General features: G+C 41.1%; 1 protein-coding gene and 1 long non-coding RNA gene across 2 annotated transcripts in view; one reads left to right on the top strand and one right to left on the bottom strand.

Moving 5' to 3' along the window:
- The window catches only part of LOC123508426, an 8,070-nt gene extending 7,196 nt beyond the window's left edge, over positions 1-874 (bottom strand). The window contains exon 1 of the long non-coding RNA XR_006675941.1: positions 544-874. This is a non-coding gene — a long non-coding RNA (uncharacterized LOC123508426). The remainder of the gene's footprint in view (positions 1-543) is intronic.
- Positions 875-1,866: 992 nt separating this feature from the next.
- Positions 1,867-20,000, top strand: part of LOC123508463 (poly [ADP-ribose] polymerase 2-like) — an 18,616-nt gene continuing 482 nt past the window's right edge. Inside the window, exons 1-10 of the mRNA XM_045262215.1 lie at positions 1,867-2,148; positions 4,564-4,867; positions 10,337-11,137; positions 13,500-13,618; positions 14,142-14,314; positions 15,648-15,792; positions 16,625-16,869; positions 17,378-17,594; positions 17,955-18,179; positions 18,973-19,196. Coding sequence (XP_045118150.1) covers positions 1,867-2,148; positions 4,564-4,867; positions 10,337-11,137; positions 13,500-13,618; positions 14,142-14,314; positions 15,648-15,792; positions 16,625-16,869; positions 17,378-17,594; positions 17,955-18,179; positions 18,973-19,196 — 2,735 coding nt within the window. The remainder of the gene's footprint in view (positions 2,149-4,563; positions 4,868-10,336; positions 11,138-13,499; positions 13,619-14,141; positions 14,315-15,647; positions 15,793-16,624; positions 16,870-17,377; positions 17,595-17,954; positions 18,180-18,972; positions 19,197-20,000) is intronic.

The raw sequence follows: 20,000 nt of genomic DNA, 5'->3' as shown, positions 1-20,000 counted from the left end.
GGAGCATATGACGTCACGCGGGAAAATGGTTGATGACGTCACGCGGTGGATGCTGCTCCCCGCTTACATCTCTAGGACTTCACCATATGCAAAATTAGGCAATAGCTGATATATCTCAACAACCAACAAGAAAGATTAGGCTAGCGGCTGCACTTTGTGACCTGTCTGACATATAATAAGTGAAAGATGAAAGAGATAATGGCCAAAAGATAAGTACCGGGTCAGTGGTTCGTTCGTTTATTTATCACTTACTCGTCATTTTGGGTTTCTATATTCCCAGCAAGTGTTAGTTCAGTGACATGTTGCCCTGGAGGTTGGCAAGGCAGGGCTAGAGTGGTTGGGGACAAGTTGTGATGGTCAATTATTGAGCCTTAAACACACTGATGTAAAGGTTTATACATGGTAACATACTATTTGCCTTGTTTGCTGATCTGTAATGGTTAATCTGTTGGCGTTTCGTCCTGGGGGTTGGCAACGTTAGGCTAAGACATGACACCACTGTGAAATATGTATAATGAGTTATACACCAAATATATTGCTTACGTTTCGTGATGGACAGTCCTGGGGCGGATGGATCTGTTACTGCCTTAGCCCTATTTGTCAACACACACACACACACACACACACACACACCGCCTTAATTAAGTGCCTTCAACCGTGTATGAATAGTTAACCTTTGCTTACTGACAGACAACCAACATGCCATTCTTTTTGTTACTCTCACTATTCTGCCTTCCCTCTCAGTGCTTCTTCACCTGCCAGCGCGGCGCCGCACAGGAGCGGTCAGTGGTGGGTGGCGGGGCGGGGCGGGGTGGCCCGGCGAGCAGGTGTTCCACCAAGTAAAGAGATGCCATTTGCCACAATTAACACCATTACTATAGATGTACAAGTAAGAGGCTTTTAATTCAATGTAGCAGTAACTACTAACCCGATCACTTGCTGCCGTCACGAAAGACTTAAGGATTGAATTAAGTAATCTGAAGACTGAGTGGCTGGGTGCCGAGGGTTACGCTGTTGCCCGGATCAGCCAGTTGCCATATTATGTAGCTTATTTGAAAGTGCTACCAGAATTATATTCATACTGCTGCATAGATAGGTAGTAGGTACAACTTATCCTGTATCTATATTCTTAGTAGTAGTAATGATATAACTTATAAAAAGGTAAGATGAACCATGCTGGTTCCTTGTTGTTGGGAACAACCATCGAGCAAGCATATATCGTGTCTGCCTGCTGTCTCTTTCATTTCATGTGAAAAATACAAAGAATCGGCCTTATATGATTGCTTTTATTCAACTGACGACATCACAAGGCCTGTGGAATATTAGTTATTCACTTCTAAATACAGTAAACTTCAAAGAGCGAGCGGCTATGTAATATTCATTGGGTGTCAGAACAGGATTATATTTAGTTTAGTTCCCCAATTCAGTTCTGCGATGTGCGACAATTAACAGCATTAAAAGTGATATCTGGAGTGTCTTTTAGCATTTACAAGATGTGTGCAGGTGTGGTGAAGGTTTGGTAAATGTGGTGTGTGTGTGTGTATGATCTGTCACCACCGCTACCACTATTACTACTGTTATTATGGTATTATCACTACCACCACCATTACTACTACTACTACTACTACTACTATTTACTGCTACTGTTGTTTCTGCTGCTGCTGTTCTTCACATAATTCGCTGCGTGACTCACTACCATGTGCACAACGAAAAAGAGGTTCGAAATACGAGTCACCCCACGCACTGACAAATGTGGTGAAAGGAATAAGGAGCTAAGAAAGGAGTTATATCTAGTGTTTTCGGACTCAGAAAAGGCGTTTGATAGGGTAGACAGGAGGAAATTGTTGCCATTACTAACACATAGGAATGGACAGGAAGATAGTTCAGGTGATGAGGAAGCTGTACGAGGAGAATGAAGTCAAGTTCACAATAGGAAATATCAGTATAGGCTGGATGAAGAATAACATTGGAGTATGTCAGGGATGTGTGATCTCTCCAACCCTATTCAATATTTACACAGAGTTGATAGCGAGGATTAGGATATCAGGGTGGGGAGTCAAAGTAGGGGATGGGATACTAGGTTGCTTAGCTCATACTGACGACATAGTGCTGAAGGCAGAGAGTAATAAGATAAAGGAGTTATTACAGGTAGCTATATACATTTATGGAAGAGAGTGGAATGTCAGGTATAGTATTAAAATGCAAGGTGATTTAGTTCAGTAACCATGTGGAGGGACAGTGGGTACTAGGGAATATGTCTTAGAGGTGGTAGAAAGGTACACTTACCTAGGGCTAGATGTGAGCAGAGAAGGAATAAGAGAAAAACGGATGAAAATAAAGGAAGGGATTTTACTTCACTGTTTGTTTTTTGCCATGTAATAAACAAGAAAAAGCAATCTTTTTGTCATAATTTCTCCCAGAAACTGCTTGCTGTATTTCTTTCAATATTGTAGCTATTTCGTATTAACACCATTAATAGTAGGTCTACGTGACATTTTTAGAAAATTATAATGTAGTTTATATAACTCAAACCATCAGTTCTTTCTTAGTTTTCCTCTCGTGATGAAAAAGAAAGTGTCTGTTTCCCATTGCTTAACACAAGAGACACCAATGTTTAGGTAAGTTGCGATCGTGAGGTCCGCCCATAGCCTCTTAAACCCCGCCCATTGGCTTCACTATTTTAATACATACAATAGGAATGGCGCGCGCCGCCGCCTCCTATACTAAGGAGGTTGAATTAAAGCGGTTTCACACATGCCAATTTGCGACTGAAATTTTACGTACGTAGAGTTTCCGACTCAAAATCGGTGCCTAGCGACTGGAGAAAGCAATCGCAAAACAAGACCAACATGTTGGTCTTGTTACTCGATTTGTGATTTTATTGACGTCGTGACGTTACGGAGTAAGCTTTGAAAATGTGGTCTCCAGATGTAAAGATGTTAGAGCTGGTGAGGGAAAATGAACACATATGGAACCCCAGAAATAAATTATACAGAGAAAAAAAAAAAAAAAAGCTTGCGCAAAACATTCGACGAAATTGCTGCCACTCTACTTGAAAGTCTTGAACTGTTTCCCTCAATGCAGGGTGTTGTTGCAGGGGAGGATTGAAGACTTGTCAGGATTTAATTTGATCACAATTGTGCATAGTCTTCTTAAGATTAACAATTTTCGTATGACAAATGTAGGTTTATTTAGTTTATTCTTTCCTTCAACTTAGCCAGGGACGTATCCACAGGCATTTTCTTTTCATTCATTGGGTGTCAGAACAGGATTAGATTTAGTTTAGTTCCCCACTTCAGTTCTGCGACGTGCGACAATTAACAGCATTAAAAGTGATATTTAGTTTATTCTTTCCTTCAACTTAGCCAGGGACGTATCCACAGGCATTTTCTTTTCATTTATTATTTTAGCTGTTTCTTTATATTCACTTCCCGCCAAGGTGCCAACTAGTCGATATTTTCCATTCGCTACGTATTAACACTTTCCGACGAGAAGGGATGAGTCGATCGGTAACTCTACTACGTAAAATTTCAGTCGCAAATTGGCACGTGTGAACCTGCCATTAGAAGAAGCGGCATGACGTCACAAAAGTGAAGCCAGCGTGCTATTGGTCGCTGCTATCCCTACCCCCCTTACACCCAAAACATACCAGCTGCCCATTGAAATACATGGGGACGCCCGAGTTACGCTCCTTATTTTCCGTCTCATGTCCATGTTTCGAGCGAGGCTGCCTACCATATAATTATGTGACTTCAAGAGTCGTAATAGTCGTGGCATATCGTGGCACGAAAATTTAGACGGTAAATCATACATACAAATGTTTTCCAGCTTTGGTAGACCTGGATGAGAGGTGGGAAGCTGTCTTTGGTGCAAATGTATGGGTGAACAAGGTCATGTACACATGTGAATATACATGTGCATGTATATGTAGACATGCATGTACATGTATACATGTGCATTTAAATGAAGGACAAATAAACCGTATATTAGGTGAAAGTTGACCTGAAGGCTGAGTTTTCTTGGTATAGCATTTATTTAACACATGCATGTCAAACTCTCTCTCTCTCTCTCTCTCTCTCTCTCTCTCTCTCTCTCTCTCTCTCTCTCTCTCATATTTTCTTTAAAATTCAAAGGATGAGGTTGTGGTGAGAGATCTTTCGCTGTATTGGTAAATGGTAACGGTGTACAGTACATTTGGCTGAGATCTGGCGACAGCTGGCAATGCTCAACCCGCGCCAGCTGAGTGGTAGGTGACGGGATGTCTATACTATGGTAATACCGATATTGCCGATGTAGTAATTTTCCTTTATAATCAACTAAAAAATATGAAATTATTACCTTCGTACTTTTACATGAATCTTGATTTTATCATTTTACATTTTATCTATGAATTATGAAGCCATCAATGGCAGGTTGGAATACAGACAGAAAGAGAGAAAAAAAACCATTTCAGATTTTTTTTTTCGCTTAACATTCCTCGCTTCTAGATATAATGGATGTAATTGATTAATGGATGGGCATTGTTACCTATTATCATTAGCATCAACTGCATTAAAACTTTAGAAGTGTGCCGTTGGAAAAGCGAGGGCTAGCTACTCTGGCGAGGACCGAAGAAGGAGGCACAAGGAGGCGGGAAGCTCAGGCGAGAAGACAGAGGCTGGTGACATTAATGATCACTGGCATTGGCAGACATTAGGCAAGCAAGCAGTAGGAAGCCTCACACTCAGCAGTAGTACTTGTGACTGGTGCAAAACTGTTGACGAACACAAGGAGAGTATTGGAGCTTGTCGCCTGGCAACCAGACAGGCTGTTTGTGTTTCGCCATACTTTGAAACTTGCCGTTTTGCGGATCTTTTAAACATGGCAGGTAAGTGTTTTACTGGTAATTGATATTTCAAAGCGTGTTGATGAGGTCCACTAGGTGCATTAGCTATGGTAGTGGGACTAGTTACTCGTATGTCAACTGAATAAGACTAGAGTCCCAAACTATCAGAAAGGCAATTATGGTAGGTTACGTCAGTTATTAGGAGAGGTAAACTGGGAAGATAGTTTTGGAAATAAAACTGCACAGGAGATGTGGGATATTTTTAAGGTTGTAGTAAAGGGTATAGTGATGCAGTGTATCCCTTACAAAGATATAAGGCAGAGAAACAGGAAGCCATTATGGTGGACTCATGAGATAGGTAGCCAGATCAGAGAGAAGAAGAGGGCATACAGAGAGTTGCAGAAAAGTGGGAAGATGTAGATTTGATTAGGTACAGACAGGTCAGGGATGATTTGAGTAAGGTTATAAAAAAAGTAAAAGGCAGGCAGAGATAAAACTAGCTAGAGCTGGGAGTAAAGATCCCAAAAATTATATAGTTATTACAAGGTCAGTGATAAAAGAAATAAGGATAGGATTGGACCACTCAGAAAAGATGGTGTAGTAGTGGATCAAAATGAAGACATAGTAGAATTATTGAATGAACAATTTTCTTCAGTATTTACTAGGAAAGAATAGGAAATCCTGTTACAAACAGTGCGACGAGTAGTTTAAGAGCTTTAGAAAATATTGATATAAAACCGGGAATTATTAGGAAATTTATTCTTGAACTAGACGATAGGAAAGCTAGTGGTCCTGATGAGCTACATGCCAGAGTACTTAGGGAGGGTGTAGACAGTATTTCTGAAGCACTTAAGTTAATCTTTGAAAGATCACTTAGGTTTGCTGAGATACCTCAGGACTGGAAGTTAGCTAATGTTACTCCAATATTTAAAAAGGTAGGAAGGATGATGCGAATAATTATAGACCGATCAGTTTAACTAGTATAGTATGTAAGATACTAGAGAAAATCATTAAGGGTAGTATTTGGGAGCATTTAAATGAGAATAGATTAATTAGAGATACCCAACATGGCTTTAGATCAGGGAGGTCCTGTCTTACAAATTTGCTCGATATCTTAGAATATATTACCAAGGAGTTAGATGATGGAAATAGCATAGATGTTATATATCTAGATTTTAGCAAGGCGTTTGATAAGGTACCGCATAGGAGGCTAGTGTACAAATTGAGACTACATGGGATAGGGGGTAGGTTAGTTGATTGGATTAGTGAATGGCTTTCTGATAGGAAACAGAGAGTAGTATTAAATGGGGCAATGTCTGAGTGGAAGGAAGTGGTTAGTGGGGTACCCCAAGGATCAGTGCTAGGACCTCTTCTTTTCTTGGTGTACATTAACGATTTAGATATAGGAATTAGTAGCAAAGTATCAAAGTTTGCAGATGATACTAAGATAGCATGTGCAGTACAGGGTGAAAAGGACAATTACAGAATACAACGAGACCTGGACAGGCTGATAGCATGGGCAGACAGGTGGCAGATGGAGTTTAATTCTAAAAGTGTCAGGTTATGCATTTAGGTAAAGACAACACAAACTTTAACTATGAGATGGAGGGATGTTGGCTAGAGGCAGTAGAGGAAGGAAAGGATTTAGGAGTAGTGATAGACAGGACTATGAAATTTTCAAAGCAATGTTTAGAAGCAAGAAATAGGGCAAATAGGATCCTGGGTTTTATAAATAGAAATGTTAGTTATAAAAGTAAGGAAGTGGTGCGTAGCTTATATAATTCCTATGTTAGGCCCCATTTAGAGTATTGCATACAGGCCTGGTCACCCCACTATAGGCAGGATATCAACATGTTAGAAGCAGTTCAGAGAAGAGCAACTAGGATGATACCAGCATTAAAGCGCCTGGAGTATAGAGATAGATTAAAGGAATTAAACATGTTTTCATTTGAGAGGAGATGTATAAGAGGGATATGATAGAGTTATTTAAAATGTTCTCAGATACAAACTACATAGATGTGAGATCTTTCTTTACCTTAGAGGAGGAAATAGGACTAGAAATCATGGCAGGAAGATTAGAAAGCAAGGCTGCAGGTTAGATATAAGAAAATATTTCTTTAGTCATAGAGTGGTAGACTTCTGGAATGCATTGCCAGAGACGGTTGTAAATAGCACTAGTTTGACAATGTTTAAAAACAGATTAGATAAGCACTTAAATTTATTAGATTTATAATTATGTATAGCACTGCATGATAGTTTTTATAAGAAATTTACTATAGTTAAACAAGACATGATCCCCATGTATGGGGACCACAAATTGTAGAGGATTTCGCTGCAGGACTTAGCCCTGTTAATGGGCCAAATATTTAGAATTAGTATATAATGTATTGTGTACTTGTAAGTGTATCTTTAAGTACTGATGACGAGGTCGCTGTGCGACAGATACAGGATAACCTAGATGGGCCCTGGTGGCCCTTTGTTATCCTATTATTTATGTTATGTTATGTTAACTGGTGGTAGTTTTGGGACTCGTGTATAGCGGCTGTGCTGAGGAGGGATACCATTCTGTGAACTGTAGTGCCTCTCTAAGAGGGGTCCTGCCTGTCATAACATAACATAAATAATAGGATAACAAAGGGCCACCAGGGCCCATCTAGGTTATCCTGTATCAATCGCACAGCGACCTCGTCATCAGTACTTAAAGATACACTTACAAGTACACAATACATTATATACTAATTCTAAATATTTGGCCCATTAACAGGGCTAAGTCCTGCAGCGAAATCTCTCTGTGATCCCCATACATGGGGATCATGTCTTGTTAACTATAGTAAATTTCTTATAAAAACTATCATGCAGCGCTATACATAATTATAAATCTAATAAATTTAAGTGCTTATCTAATCTGTTTTAAACATTGTCAAACTAGTGCTATTTACAACCCTCTCTGGCAATGCATTCCAGAAGTCTACTATGACTAAAGAAATATTTTCTTATATCTAACCTGCAGCCTTGCTTTCTAATCTTCCTGCCATGATATCTAGTCCTATTTCTCTCCTCTAAGGTAAAGAAAGATCTCATATCTATGTAGTTTGTATCTGAGAACATTTTAAATAACTCTATCATATCCCTCTTATACATCTCCTCTCAAATGAAAACATGTTTAATTCCTTTAATCTATCTCTGTACTCCAGGCGCTTTAATGCTGGTATCATCCTAGTTGCTCTTCTCTGAACTGCTTCTAACATATTGATTTGGCCACCCTGTCGCCCTCAGAAGGTCCAACCTTCGGCCTAACACTGATCTGCCTAATTTTTTTCACTGCCTCTCCAAGCCTGTTAACCTCCTCCTTCAACTCAAAGATGAGAACTTCGTTCACACTTTTCCCCTCACTTAGCTTTCTCATTTCCTCGCACAATTCTCAGTGCTCAAGAGAAAGAACTAAATTCTCGCTCTTGAGCCTACACACCATACACTCAGAAAAGTTAACGACCCTCCTGTCTGGGCAGCGGGAGTAATGGCCCAGAAATGTCAGTCTAGCTAGCAGTTACCTTACAATAATGTGAGTACAGTAGAAACTGGGATAAATTTGCAGTTTGAGCCAATACACCCTATCCTAAATTTCTTTTTCCCTAAGTCTAACAAGCTTGGTGACCTCCTAGGAAAGCAGGGTTTTTGGGTGGGAAAAGCAAAACTGAGGCAATTTAGGGGGTTCGAAAAAATATAAGGGAACAAATACCCATTTTTAAAAAAAAAAGGTGGAAATCACAAAATTCATGAGTACTTTTCACTGAAATTATTCTAACCTAACATAATAACCTCTCCCTTCCCCCCAACAAGCTTGGGGGACTGTGGGAAATCGGGGGTTTTGGGGGGGTGAGCCAAAAGAGGCGAGATATGGCGATCCAAAAAATCTAAGGACAAAAACCTAATGTAACGTAACCTAATCTATCCGGGGGGGCTGGACCCCCCCTACAACACTAACTTAACCCTAACATAAACATAACATAACCTGGCCGGGGGGGCTGCACCCCCCCGGACCCCCCTGCAACACTAACCTAACCCTAACATATACCTAACCTACCATATCCTTGCTTTGGGGCAGCTTCCCTCCCCCCCCACTGGTTCTCTTATAGCTTCACACAATATGCCCTACCTCTGCCAATACCCTCCTCACAATACCTTAACGAAAGGATGAAGGTCCTGGCTGGTCCTTTTCTCGATTGTACACTGACTTGCATCGCAGGAGCGATGATTTCCCAGTGTCACTGGTGGCCATGGCTGAACTGCGCACACAGATCTCTCTGTGCACCTGTCTGCCCAGCTGTGCCTCGCCTACGAATACATATAGCAAATTCCCATTGGCGCAGCTCGTGGTGTTAAGGGGTGGTGGCACGTCATTGGACAAAAGAACTATAGACACAATAAGAATCCTATTCAGCAGCTATCCACAAACCCCAGCTATAAACAAATGCAAGTCAGTGTACTGCTCATTTCTGAGTGTGATGGAGCTCTATGGCTTGCCGCAGCTTGCTGGACTTAGAGAAAACTTGCTGAGCACACCACATTTGAAGGCTTGTGCTGAAGTTATTACTAATTTCCGATACGGTAAAATGGGGTTAGAAATGCTCGTAGAAGTGTGATGTAGACCGTGAGAATGTTTATAGTTACGTGTGGTGTATTGGCTGAAACTGCAATAATACCGAAACTGGTTTAATAAGGTTTGTTAAAATATGTGACATGTGCTAACATGTCAGTTGTCAAGTTTTGAAGGGAAGACTTGCAGTGATTGTAAATCCCTTGTGTGGCTCAAGTAAGCAACAGAAATAAGATAGTTCAAATTTAAAAGAAATAGAATAAAAAAAAATGAGATTGAGTGCATTGATTTAGATTGATTAATTACAAGGGGAAGGGAGGAATAAGGTGGCAGGTTACAAGTGAGAGATTTAATGTACAGTGCTAATTACTCTACGTAATCTTCATCAGCACCTACACAGAAGGCAAGGGGAGTGGAAGAATGATTTAGATGGGTTGCTTACATCATGTTTAGAAGTGTGTGTAGTGTAATGAATGCCTCAGATTGGTTAATGATGAAGGGAAGCTCTATTTCTGAAAGGCTAACAGTACTGCTACACCATTTGCTGCAGAGACTGACTATATTTCTCTCTCTCTCTCTCTCTCTCTCTCTCTCTCTCTCTCTCTCTCTCTCTCTCTCTCTCTCTCTCTCTCTCTCTCTCTCTCTCTCTCTCTCTCTCTCTCTCTCTCTCTCTCTCTCTCTCTCTCTCTCTCTCTCTCTCCCCCCACCCCATTCACCTCAATATTACTCTGTAGATTATTTTAGATGTGTGGAGTTGTACCGTGCCCCACAAGACCCTAAGTCCAATTGAGCTTGTCTGTTGGAAGAGAAGCCCTCACTCACTGGGAGGAGTTTATATTTTCCAAGATTTGGAATTGAGTTTGGTGTACTGTGTTCCTGGTGTTACTTTGCTTATCAGGTGGATGGAATTGCAGATAGACGGAAGCGTGCTGCAAAGAAGAATGTGGCAGAGGAGACACTGGAGGAGGATGAGCCTGTTGTGAAGAGAGGACGTGGCAGAGGAAGGCAGGCAGCAGGCAAGGCAGTGGCTGGAAGGAAGATAGAAGAGCAGGTACAAGTGAAGGAAGAGCTGCAGGAGAGAGATGAGGAGGAGAGTGTCACACCAGCAGTCACAAAGAAGACTAAAAGAGGAACACGAGCAGAAAAAGTCCAGAAGGAGATAAAGAAGGAACCCACAATTGAAGATGATGAAATAGAGGAGGAGGAGGAGGAGGTGACAGTAGCAGCAGCTGAGAAGGCAGAGATGAAGAAAGGGAGGCGAGGGAGGAAGGCGGTTCAACAGACAGAGAGTGAGGATGCAGCAACCCAGAGCAGCGTGGCAAAGAAGAGAGGCAGAGGAGCAGCAAAGGAGCCATCTGTACAGGAAGAAAGTGAACCAACTGTTAAAAAGGGTAAAAGAGGAAGAAAGCCAGCTGTCAAAGTAGAGGAAGAAGACACAGCTACCAAGGGAGAGGTGAAGCAGGAAGCACCGTCCACAGCCAAGGGGAAGAGAGGCCGGCCAAAAGCTGCCAAGGTAAAGGAGGAAGCAGAAGAGAAGAGTGGTGAAGCGGACCAGGATGAAGGGAAGGCTGCCAGCTCTTCCAAGGCCTCAGGTGGGAGAAATGCTAAGTCCAAGGGTGCCAAGGGGAAGAGAGGGGGTGCCAGGGCCATCACAGCTGAAGAGAAAGAGAATACTGACACCAGTAACCTGCCTAAGAAGTCTGTTGAGAAGACAGGTGGGATGAGAGTCAGGTGTTGAGTCTTGAGCCATCATGTGTGGCAACTCTTGGTGTTTGTGGTGGTGGTGGCTTAATAGACCAGATTCAGAATTGCTTCTGCCCACACCTCAATTACTTTCTAAAGCCTCTATTCCATTTAGATTGACTTTTGAGAGTGTTTTTATAGTTGTAATGAGACAACAAGATTTCTGTTATTAACAGGAGAAACACACTTGGCAACCTGGCTACTCATCTCTGTGGCCTTTGAAATTGCCATGGTGAGAAGGCAAAGCATTTCTGAATACCAGCCAATATGTTCCCAATTCTTGCAATATTCCAGTTACTTATCCCTTTTACTGCTATCTGTCATATACATTAAGCACTCTAAGGCTTCTTTTCTGCTTGTAGAACTACCTCCATACATTAATTACTCTTGCTACAGAATGCAAAATCTTTGTTATCCCTTGTAGATGCATATAAAAGTTCTATGCTTTGCTTTTAATGTAGTGAATTGTTGCATATTTCATTTCAAGTTTGAAGTGATTTAGTTTTTAGTCATCGTCTTTGGAAGATGAAGTATGAGTTTAATTTTTATTTAATTTCAGTCGTTGATTTTAAGTTCCTAGTTTGTTTATTTTTTATATGATTTTTTTTTTTCTCCATCAATATTTCTGTTCCATAATGCAAGAAATTGAGGCACAATTTTACCTAATGGTCTGTGGGATGCTGTGTTGTCTATGGTGGAGCTCAAGACAGATAACACTCACTGGCTGACTCTTAGTAACTCTTTGTGTGCTGTTGAGAAAACTCTTAAGGAATGCATTAAAAAGAAAAAACAAAACAAAACTGGTGTTAATCTTCTGATGAGAAGACTGACACATCACAGTTTTGCATTTTCATCACTCAGTATTATACCAGGCTACAGTTTTCTGAATACTACATGCAGCCTGTCATGATAACCCCAGTAGCAGGAACACTGGTAGTCATGCTTACTTCAGGATCATTTTTATGCATGCAAGTTTCATTACAAGATGATGCCTGCAGTCATTGTGCCATACATCAAACAATCTTGGATGTTATACACTTCAAAGTCAAGCATAAATAAAAGAAAAGTTTGAGGGAATAACTTTACAAACTTTTATTTTACCTTAGATCAGAATTTCTTTTAGCTGGTTCAAAATTTCTCACCTAGATAAAAACCTGAGATGAGGCTTCTTTTTACTTTGTATTTAAGTATTCTCTTACTAATCAGTATGAGTGTCCTTGAATTGCTGTGATATTGCTGTGGTCTTATTTCTTGCACCTGTCAGATATTCCCAGCTTCAGTATGTGTCTTTATTTCTCGCTGATTTCTCTCTTGCACTTTGCCAGGTATGAGTTATGCATTATATGTGTATTGTCCAGTTTTTCAGCCTCTTGTGTTCAACTTGCAACCTTTCTTGATCTGCACTTTGTCATTGTTGCTCTATGCTCCCTATTCCCAATTCTCTTCAAGTTATGCATTATCTGCTCCTCCACTCCCTCTAATATATGTTATAGTTACTATCCACCTTCCTCCTCCTCTGTGTGATTATTTGTTCCATTCTAGAGAAGACTATTTATTTATTGATGAATAACTTATGCCTGTGTCTGAGAGCATTCCAGTGTTGGGCTTGGTTGCACTGAAACACTAGGTGCATGTTAACCTGTGAAGTGCTGCTCCCAGTGTGGTGAAATGCCAGGTGGTATGCTTGTTACCTTGATTTATGTCACTCCTTATGTGTTGAAATGCTAATGAATAGGATCAAAGTGAGACATAGGCAGTATATGAGGGAATGCATTTTGAAGCTTCTGGTGTACAGGTTGCTCAAGAGATTACATTCTGAAACACCTCTGTACTGGACCTCCTTTAATTTCAGAAGGCTCTAGAGAAGGGATTCTTAAGCTTTTTCTCATGAACAATCCTCTGAGTTATAAGACCATCTAGCTGAAACCCCAGTAATCTGACATCAAGCAAAATGTTAATATAGTGTTAATACACTAACTCAATATGCAATGGTATACTACAAAGGATATTATTAGATCAGCCATCATCCCTGGAAATCTATTGAGAACCCCAAGTTGTGATGATCTGCTCTAGATAAAGTTACATGGGTTTTTAGAGTGTTTTGCTCTTCCAGAGACCAAAATATTTACATTAGAGAAATGGTCAAAAGGAAAATTTGTACATAGGTCAAAGACATTTATATATTTGTCAATTGTTGGTAGTGACAGATGACAGATTTTACAGTCACTATACTATTACTAGCAAAGAAATATAATCTTTGATTGTGAGATGCAGGCAAATGCAAAGGAGACACTTGAAACAAGTGTGTGTGTGTGTGGTGATGGTGTGCTGCAGGTGTGGAGCGAGTGGTGGTGGTGAAGGGTCGAGCAGCAGTGGACGCCCTGTGCCCCATTGCCCAGCACTGCCATGTGTATGAGGATGAGGATGACATCTGGGACTGCATGCTCAACCAGGTGTGTGTATTTACCTGGTTGTATTGTACAGGGTTTGAACAGGGCTCATAGTGTTCTGTCTCCATTTCTCCATTTATCTAATTTTTCCTTAAAGCTATGCACATTATGTGCTGTAACAACTTCATTATCCAATGCATTTCATTTGTGTGTGTGTGTAATTCACCTTGGTCGTCTGCTGGTCACACAGCCAGCCTTCCCCATTACGGAGTGAGCTCAGAGCTCATAGACAGATCTTCGGGTAGGACTGAGACCACAACACACACTCCACACATCGGGAAAGCGAGGCCACAACCCCTCGAGTTATATGTGTGTGTGTGTGTGTGTGTTGAAAAGATATCTTGCATAATATAAAGTAGATTTTCAATTTGAATGTCATGGTACTCAGAATTTAGTACAATGAATTTATAGATAAGGATGGTACAGGTATATAGGTAAGCATATTTCACACAGGTACTGCCATGTCTAGACCTAAGAGCTTCTTGCAGTATTTCTTATTTGCTTATGGTAGTGTTTTACCCCACAGACTAACATCCAGTTCAACAACAACAAGTACTACCTCATTCAGCTGCTGGAGGACGACTCGAGTAAGTCTTACTCAGTGTGGATGCGATGGGGACGTGTGGGTGCCAACGGCCAGAACAGCCTGCAGGCCTGCAGTGGTGACCTCTCCAAGGCCATGAACATATTTAAGAAGAAGTGAGTTTTGTGGAAGGTTGTCTCGAGCTAACTCTCGACCCTGTTTGTGGACTGGCATCTCAGTGGGTCCTTTTGTTTGATTGTTTTTTGTTGTTCTTGGCTAGTTTTCCCTCTCATACATATAGAAAAAGGTAAGGGTGTAGAGTGGCAGCAGACACCACTGTGGATCTTAACTAATCATGTTACAAATGCCTCATGTAACCTGATTGGGATTCATTTCTATGTGAGGAAACAGTTGGCCACTGGTTGTAACGTTATGACTGCCTATTGTCAACATGTAACAGTTTGTGTGTGTGTTTGTGTTTCTTTAGTGTATTGCCAGCACATGCAGCCTCAAAAAGTCACTCACAGCTTGGTGGAATAAACTCATATCTTAGTTTGGTACTTGCCTTCTGCACTTATTTTGCATTGTGATATGAGACCATTTATGCATTTGGTACAGTACTTCAATAGAGAAATGTTAGCATGATTCCAAGGTTTCAATATTGCAGCCTGTACTGAATATGTGTGCTGTCTCACAGTAAGGCCTTACACACACACACACACTGAAACAAAACTGAGAGAGGAGAAGACCTGATGAAGGTTGGAGAAGGAAATATAACGGGATGTAAATCGAGGGGGGGAAATACACTATTGACACTTGTAGGTTTGAGGAGAGGGAGCCTTGTTGTGATAGACCCGAGACAAATGTGTGAGAAGTTGGAAAGCAGGACTGGTTTAACGATAGATGTGAAAAGGCTAGAACAAGAAAAGAGGATGCATGGAAGAGGTGGAGAAGGAAAAGACGGATTAAGCAGTGGGAAAGTTACAAAAGAGCAAGAAATGAATATGTGTTGATTAGAAGAGAAGAAAGAAAGAAACAAGAAAAGGATATAATTGATAAATGTAAAGACCAACCAAGGCTTTTTACAGACATGTGAACAACAACATCAAAAATAGAAAGTATTGAAAGTTTAGAAGTAAATGGAGTATACAGTGAAGATCCCAGGAAATGGCAGAGGCTATGAATGGATGCTTTCGGAAGGTATTCACAAAGGAGACTGCTTTTGACAAACCACTGTGTGTGCCTGGTCTCAGGCCTATCCGAAGATCGGAAATAATGAGCTATGAGCTCGTTCCTTAGGGTAACGTCTGGCTGTCTCGTCAGAGACTGCAGCAGATCAAACAGTGAAACACACACACACACACACACACACACACACACACACACACACACTAACAGTTACTCCTAAATAAGCTATTGTTGAAGTAGTGCCAAGATTTCAATGTTATAATCTGATTCCATGATACTGAATGTGTGTCCTACCTCCTCTCCTCTCCTCTTTCTGTGCAGGTTCAGTGACAAGACCAAGAATGAGTGGGAGCTGCGGTCCATATTTGAAAAAGTGCCTGGAAAGTATGACCTGCTCCAGATGGATTACTCTAAAGGAACAGACACTCCTGATGCTGGTGCTGCCATCAAAAAACCCAAGGAGAAGGTAATGCTTTGGATGGCTTAGGGTGTGTGTGTGTGTGTGTGGGGGAGAGGGGTGGTGCATGTGTGCATGTATTTTTTCTGGTCTTTTTGTAGTTCTATCTTATTCCTATAAACTTAGCTGTTGTCTCCTCCATCCCTCTCTGTCTCTCTGTCTCTGTCCATAAGAATACAAGGGTCTTTGTAAGGAAAGAATCTCACCACTTCTATATTTTAGTTCTTCTCTTCAGTACTGATTCTAATATGGGGTCCAGAATCTAGTTTGTCTGATAAGTACCAAATATAACTAATATAGCTTGGGAACTATTACTTATAACACTGATTTTTCATTGATCATTCTATTTTTCCTGAGTCATGCAGGCCAAGGGGTCTGTCATTATTCAAGAAATCAGGGCATTTGCCTGGAGATGAAATAAGGATTTGAGAAAATGAGGGAAACTGCAAGAAGTCATCAAGTCAATACATGGCAATCCTTCTATTAACCATATCTAGTATTTGCTTCCACCTGTCATCTCCATCTGAGTTTGCATAATCTTTCAAAGCTCCCTATTGACTTAACACTCATGACTTGATTCTGATCTTTTCATTCTTCATTATTTAAGAACCAATTCATTCTTATCTCTTTTCTTTAATGTAACTATCAAACATGAAGCTGTCCTCATTGCTGATCTTCAGGATTTTACTCATGTCACAATTGTTCAGTCATTTATACCACATACCTCTACAAAACCTCTATCATATACCTTCCTTCATCTAAGTTTTTCTAAGGATAAATGTAAAACCTTTAATATTCTTTGATAAGGGATGATCTCATCTCATTGCTGTCATTATTTCAGACAGATTTGGTTTGTAAGCTGCATCCCATAGTGAAGGCTGTCATTGAGCTGATCTGTGACCTGCGCCGCATGGAGGAAGCTGTGGTGGAAATGAAGTATGATGCCAAAAAGGCTCCGCTGGGCAAGCTGACCACAGAACAGATCAAGGCCGGCTATCTGGCACTCAAACGCATCGACACCCTCATCCAGAGTAACAAGTGTGCCACAAAGGACTTGGTTCAGGCTTGCAACGACTTCTACACCAGGTGAGAGAATGCAGCGACCACATCACCACTTATCTTTCCTCTCATCATTTCTGTAAAGTGAAGGGTTGGTGCATGAACCTTTTTGATATGGTATGATTGGGTGTTGGTCATTAGAAACACAGCGCCACCACCACTGTACATAGGTACCCCTTAATGCTTGCTGGCTCCCTCATATAACTTAGGGTTTCTCCCCCAATACACACTCCAGTACTACTGCATTCACGGGTCCTCCTTAACCCCCTCAATACGATGATGCCTACACGGGGATCATGACACGCTGGTAGCTTATACAATGATGTCTATGTAAGGATCGTATTTACATTATATTTTAGTTGTTGCCTCCCACTCTCACCCCCTTCCTCCCTTCTTCAGTGCTAGGTTTCCAGGTTCCCTCACTGCTCTGATACATATTCCATCGACTGGTGTTCCTCAGTGTTTCCAAGGTCTCTGTCATAGCATACACTCCACTCCAGCACTATTCCATACACTCATCCCTCAATGCTTGCAGGGTTCCTCACTACTTTGGCATGAAGGTGCCTCCCCTCATCCGCACACCAGCTGAGGTGCGGGAGAAAATAGCGCTGCTTGAGGCACTAGGAGACATCCAAGCTGCTTTGAGTGTGCTTGACCAGCCCATTGATGTCACTACCCATCCAGCAGATCAGCACTACCATAGGCTGCAGTGCGACCTCACACCGCTGCCGAAAGAATCTGAGGAATACAAGGTGTGTGTTGCTGCCTGTCTGAAATGCCTGGGATACATGGACCTTAAGTGTGTTCAAGGGGACTGTTGTAGCTCATAACATTTGGGGCATTGGAACTGCATTGTTTAAGAGGAGTTAGCAGAATAAGATTTACCATCTGGATATAACTCACTGATTTACACTGAAATTCTTCTTAGATGTTACAATGTTAGAAAATTAGTTACTTTATATACCATCTATATTATATTTTTCTCCTCCCAGATAACAGAGAAATATTCTTACTTGACATGTGGATAAAACTTACTGATTTACCTTGTGAGAATTTTTTCAGATAATGGAAAAAAATCTTACTGATTTAAACTAAGAACAAAATTTTTCCAGATAATTGAAAAATACATGAAGACAACCCATGCCAAGACCCACAACCACTACACGCTGAAGCTGCTGGAGGTGCTGGAGTGCCGCAAGGACAGTGAGCACCAGCGCTTCAAGGACGTAGGCAACAAGATGCTGCTGTGGCATGGCTCCCGTATGTCCAACTGGGCCGGCATCCTGAGCCAGGGTCTGCGCATCGCCCCACCCGAGGCACCAGTCACTGGCTACATGGTGAGTGAGGGAGCAAATGTGTGGTGTGGCTTGAGTCTAGTGTGGGAACTGTGTTTCTCAGGAAATAAATTGATGTAAGAGAGTTGAATGAATGTGAAAGCTGTGTGCCCAATCTTAGCTACCACCAGTTTTTGGTGGAGACGTCCTTGGCATAAGTATGTGAGTATGTTTGTATATTTTCTCACTTAAAGTGTATCTGCGTAGAAACATATTAAAACCAGTGATGGTAAGTATTTGAAAAAGAAAATGCTCAGATTCCAGCATTGATTGTATAGATATGTATGTCAACAGTTTTATTCCACATACTATTTCAGATCACTATATAGTAGCAATATATAAATATATATATATATATATATATATATATATATATATATATATATATATATATATATATATATATATATATATATATATATATTTGATCCTTTTCATCATGGCTGCTTAATCCAAGTACAATACTACAGTCAATTTGAGATATTGCTCAGACCATGCACTGATAGTTAATGCGCCATGTGTACAATGGTGGGGTGTAGTCGAGTGGTTCGTAAGACCATAACTTTCTATCATGGGCTGACAGGGTTAATAATAGTGTGTGCATGTGTGTGCGTGCGCACACACGTGTGTATGATGCTTTGTCTGGGCCATCCTGTGTGGGATTGCTGGCTTGGTATATAAATTTGACATGACCACTTTGTAGGAAACATAACCCAAGTGCAGTGATGCTTTGTATGAGATGGGTGGTCTAGTGACAGGAGCATGTGATGTGCTCATATTTTGTTTTCCCTGCCAGTTTGGAAAAGGCATCTACTTTGCGGACATGGTCAGCAAAAGTGCCAACTACTGCTGGGCCAATTCGCGCAACAATGTGGGTTTCCTGCTGCTATCAGAGGTGGCACTGGGCAAGAGCAACCCACTCCTTCAGGCGGACTACGAGGCCAATAAGCTGCCGCCGGGCTACCACTCAGTCAAAGGTTGTGGCAGGACAGCTCCCAATCCTGAGAACTTCACCAAGCTGTAAGTATTTTGACCATGTTGTGGCACAGTGTTGCATTCACCAAGCTGTCATTTACAGGCTGTGAGCTTTACTTCTAATGTTGTATCTTGATTTCAGTTTAAATATAATACCTCCCATTCTAAAATCATGTGACAGTGACGTCCCTTCTCTCACCATTCTTTTCTTTATTGGTAACAAGAATCACAAATCATCTGCCACTCACTGGTCATCACATCACATTACACATACACACACACAAATGAAGTGTTTCCACACTTACTCTCTCAGCTGCTATGGCATGTGACAGCATGTCATTGTCTGTCATGTAGTAAACTTGCTTGTGTCAGCACCATTCCTTGTCTTACACTACACTGCATGAATATGATCTTTTCTTTACCATGGCTCTTGAAAGACCAGCAACAAATTACTGGAAGACATGTCTTAAAGCTATTGTAGAATGAATGTTCAATGTGACATCAAGAGGATGTGGAGAAATTCTAGTGCCAGTAATGACCAATGCTTTAAGAACTATTAAATGTGTCCACACGGTCAGGGAGAAGGGAGTTGTGAAGATGGAAAATGTTGTGTATATTTGGATTGAGGATCAGTGATGTAAAGACACAGCTGTGGACAGTATGGTGATGCAGGAGAAAACAAGGTCTCTGCATGATTTAAAGTTTGCCATGAATCACATCCTAAATACAACCGCTACTATTCCTCACCATCACCATCAATTCCATTTTAAGCAAGCAAAGACTGTTTCTTCTACAATTCCATCCCTCCACCTCACTCTGTCATCCCTTTGATCTTCCTCCTTAAACTGG

Source organism: Portunus trituberculatus, chromosome 24, assembly GCF_017591435.1.
Source record: "Portunus trituberculatus isolate SZX2019 chromosome 24, ASM1759143v1, whole genome shotgun sequence".
Taxonomy (NCBI): domain Eukaryota; kingdom Metazoa; phylum Arthropoda; class Malacostraca; order Decapoda; family Portunidae; genus Portunus; species Portunus trituberculatus.
Note: the sequence above shows the minus strand (reverse complement) of the source record. Positions and strands in the feature narration are given on the sequence as shown.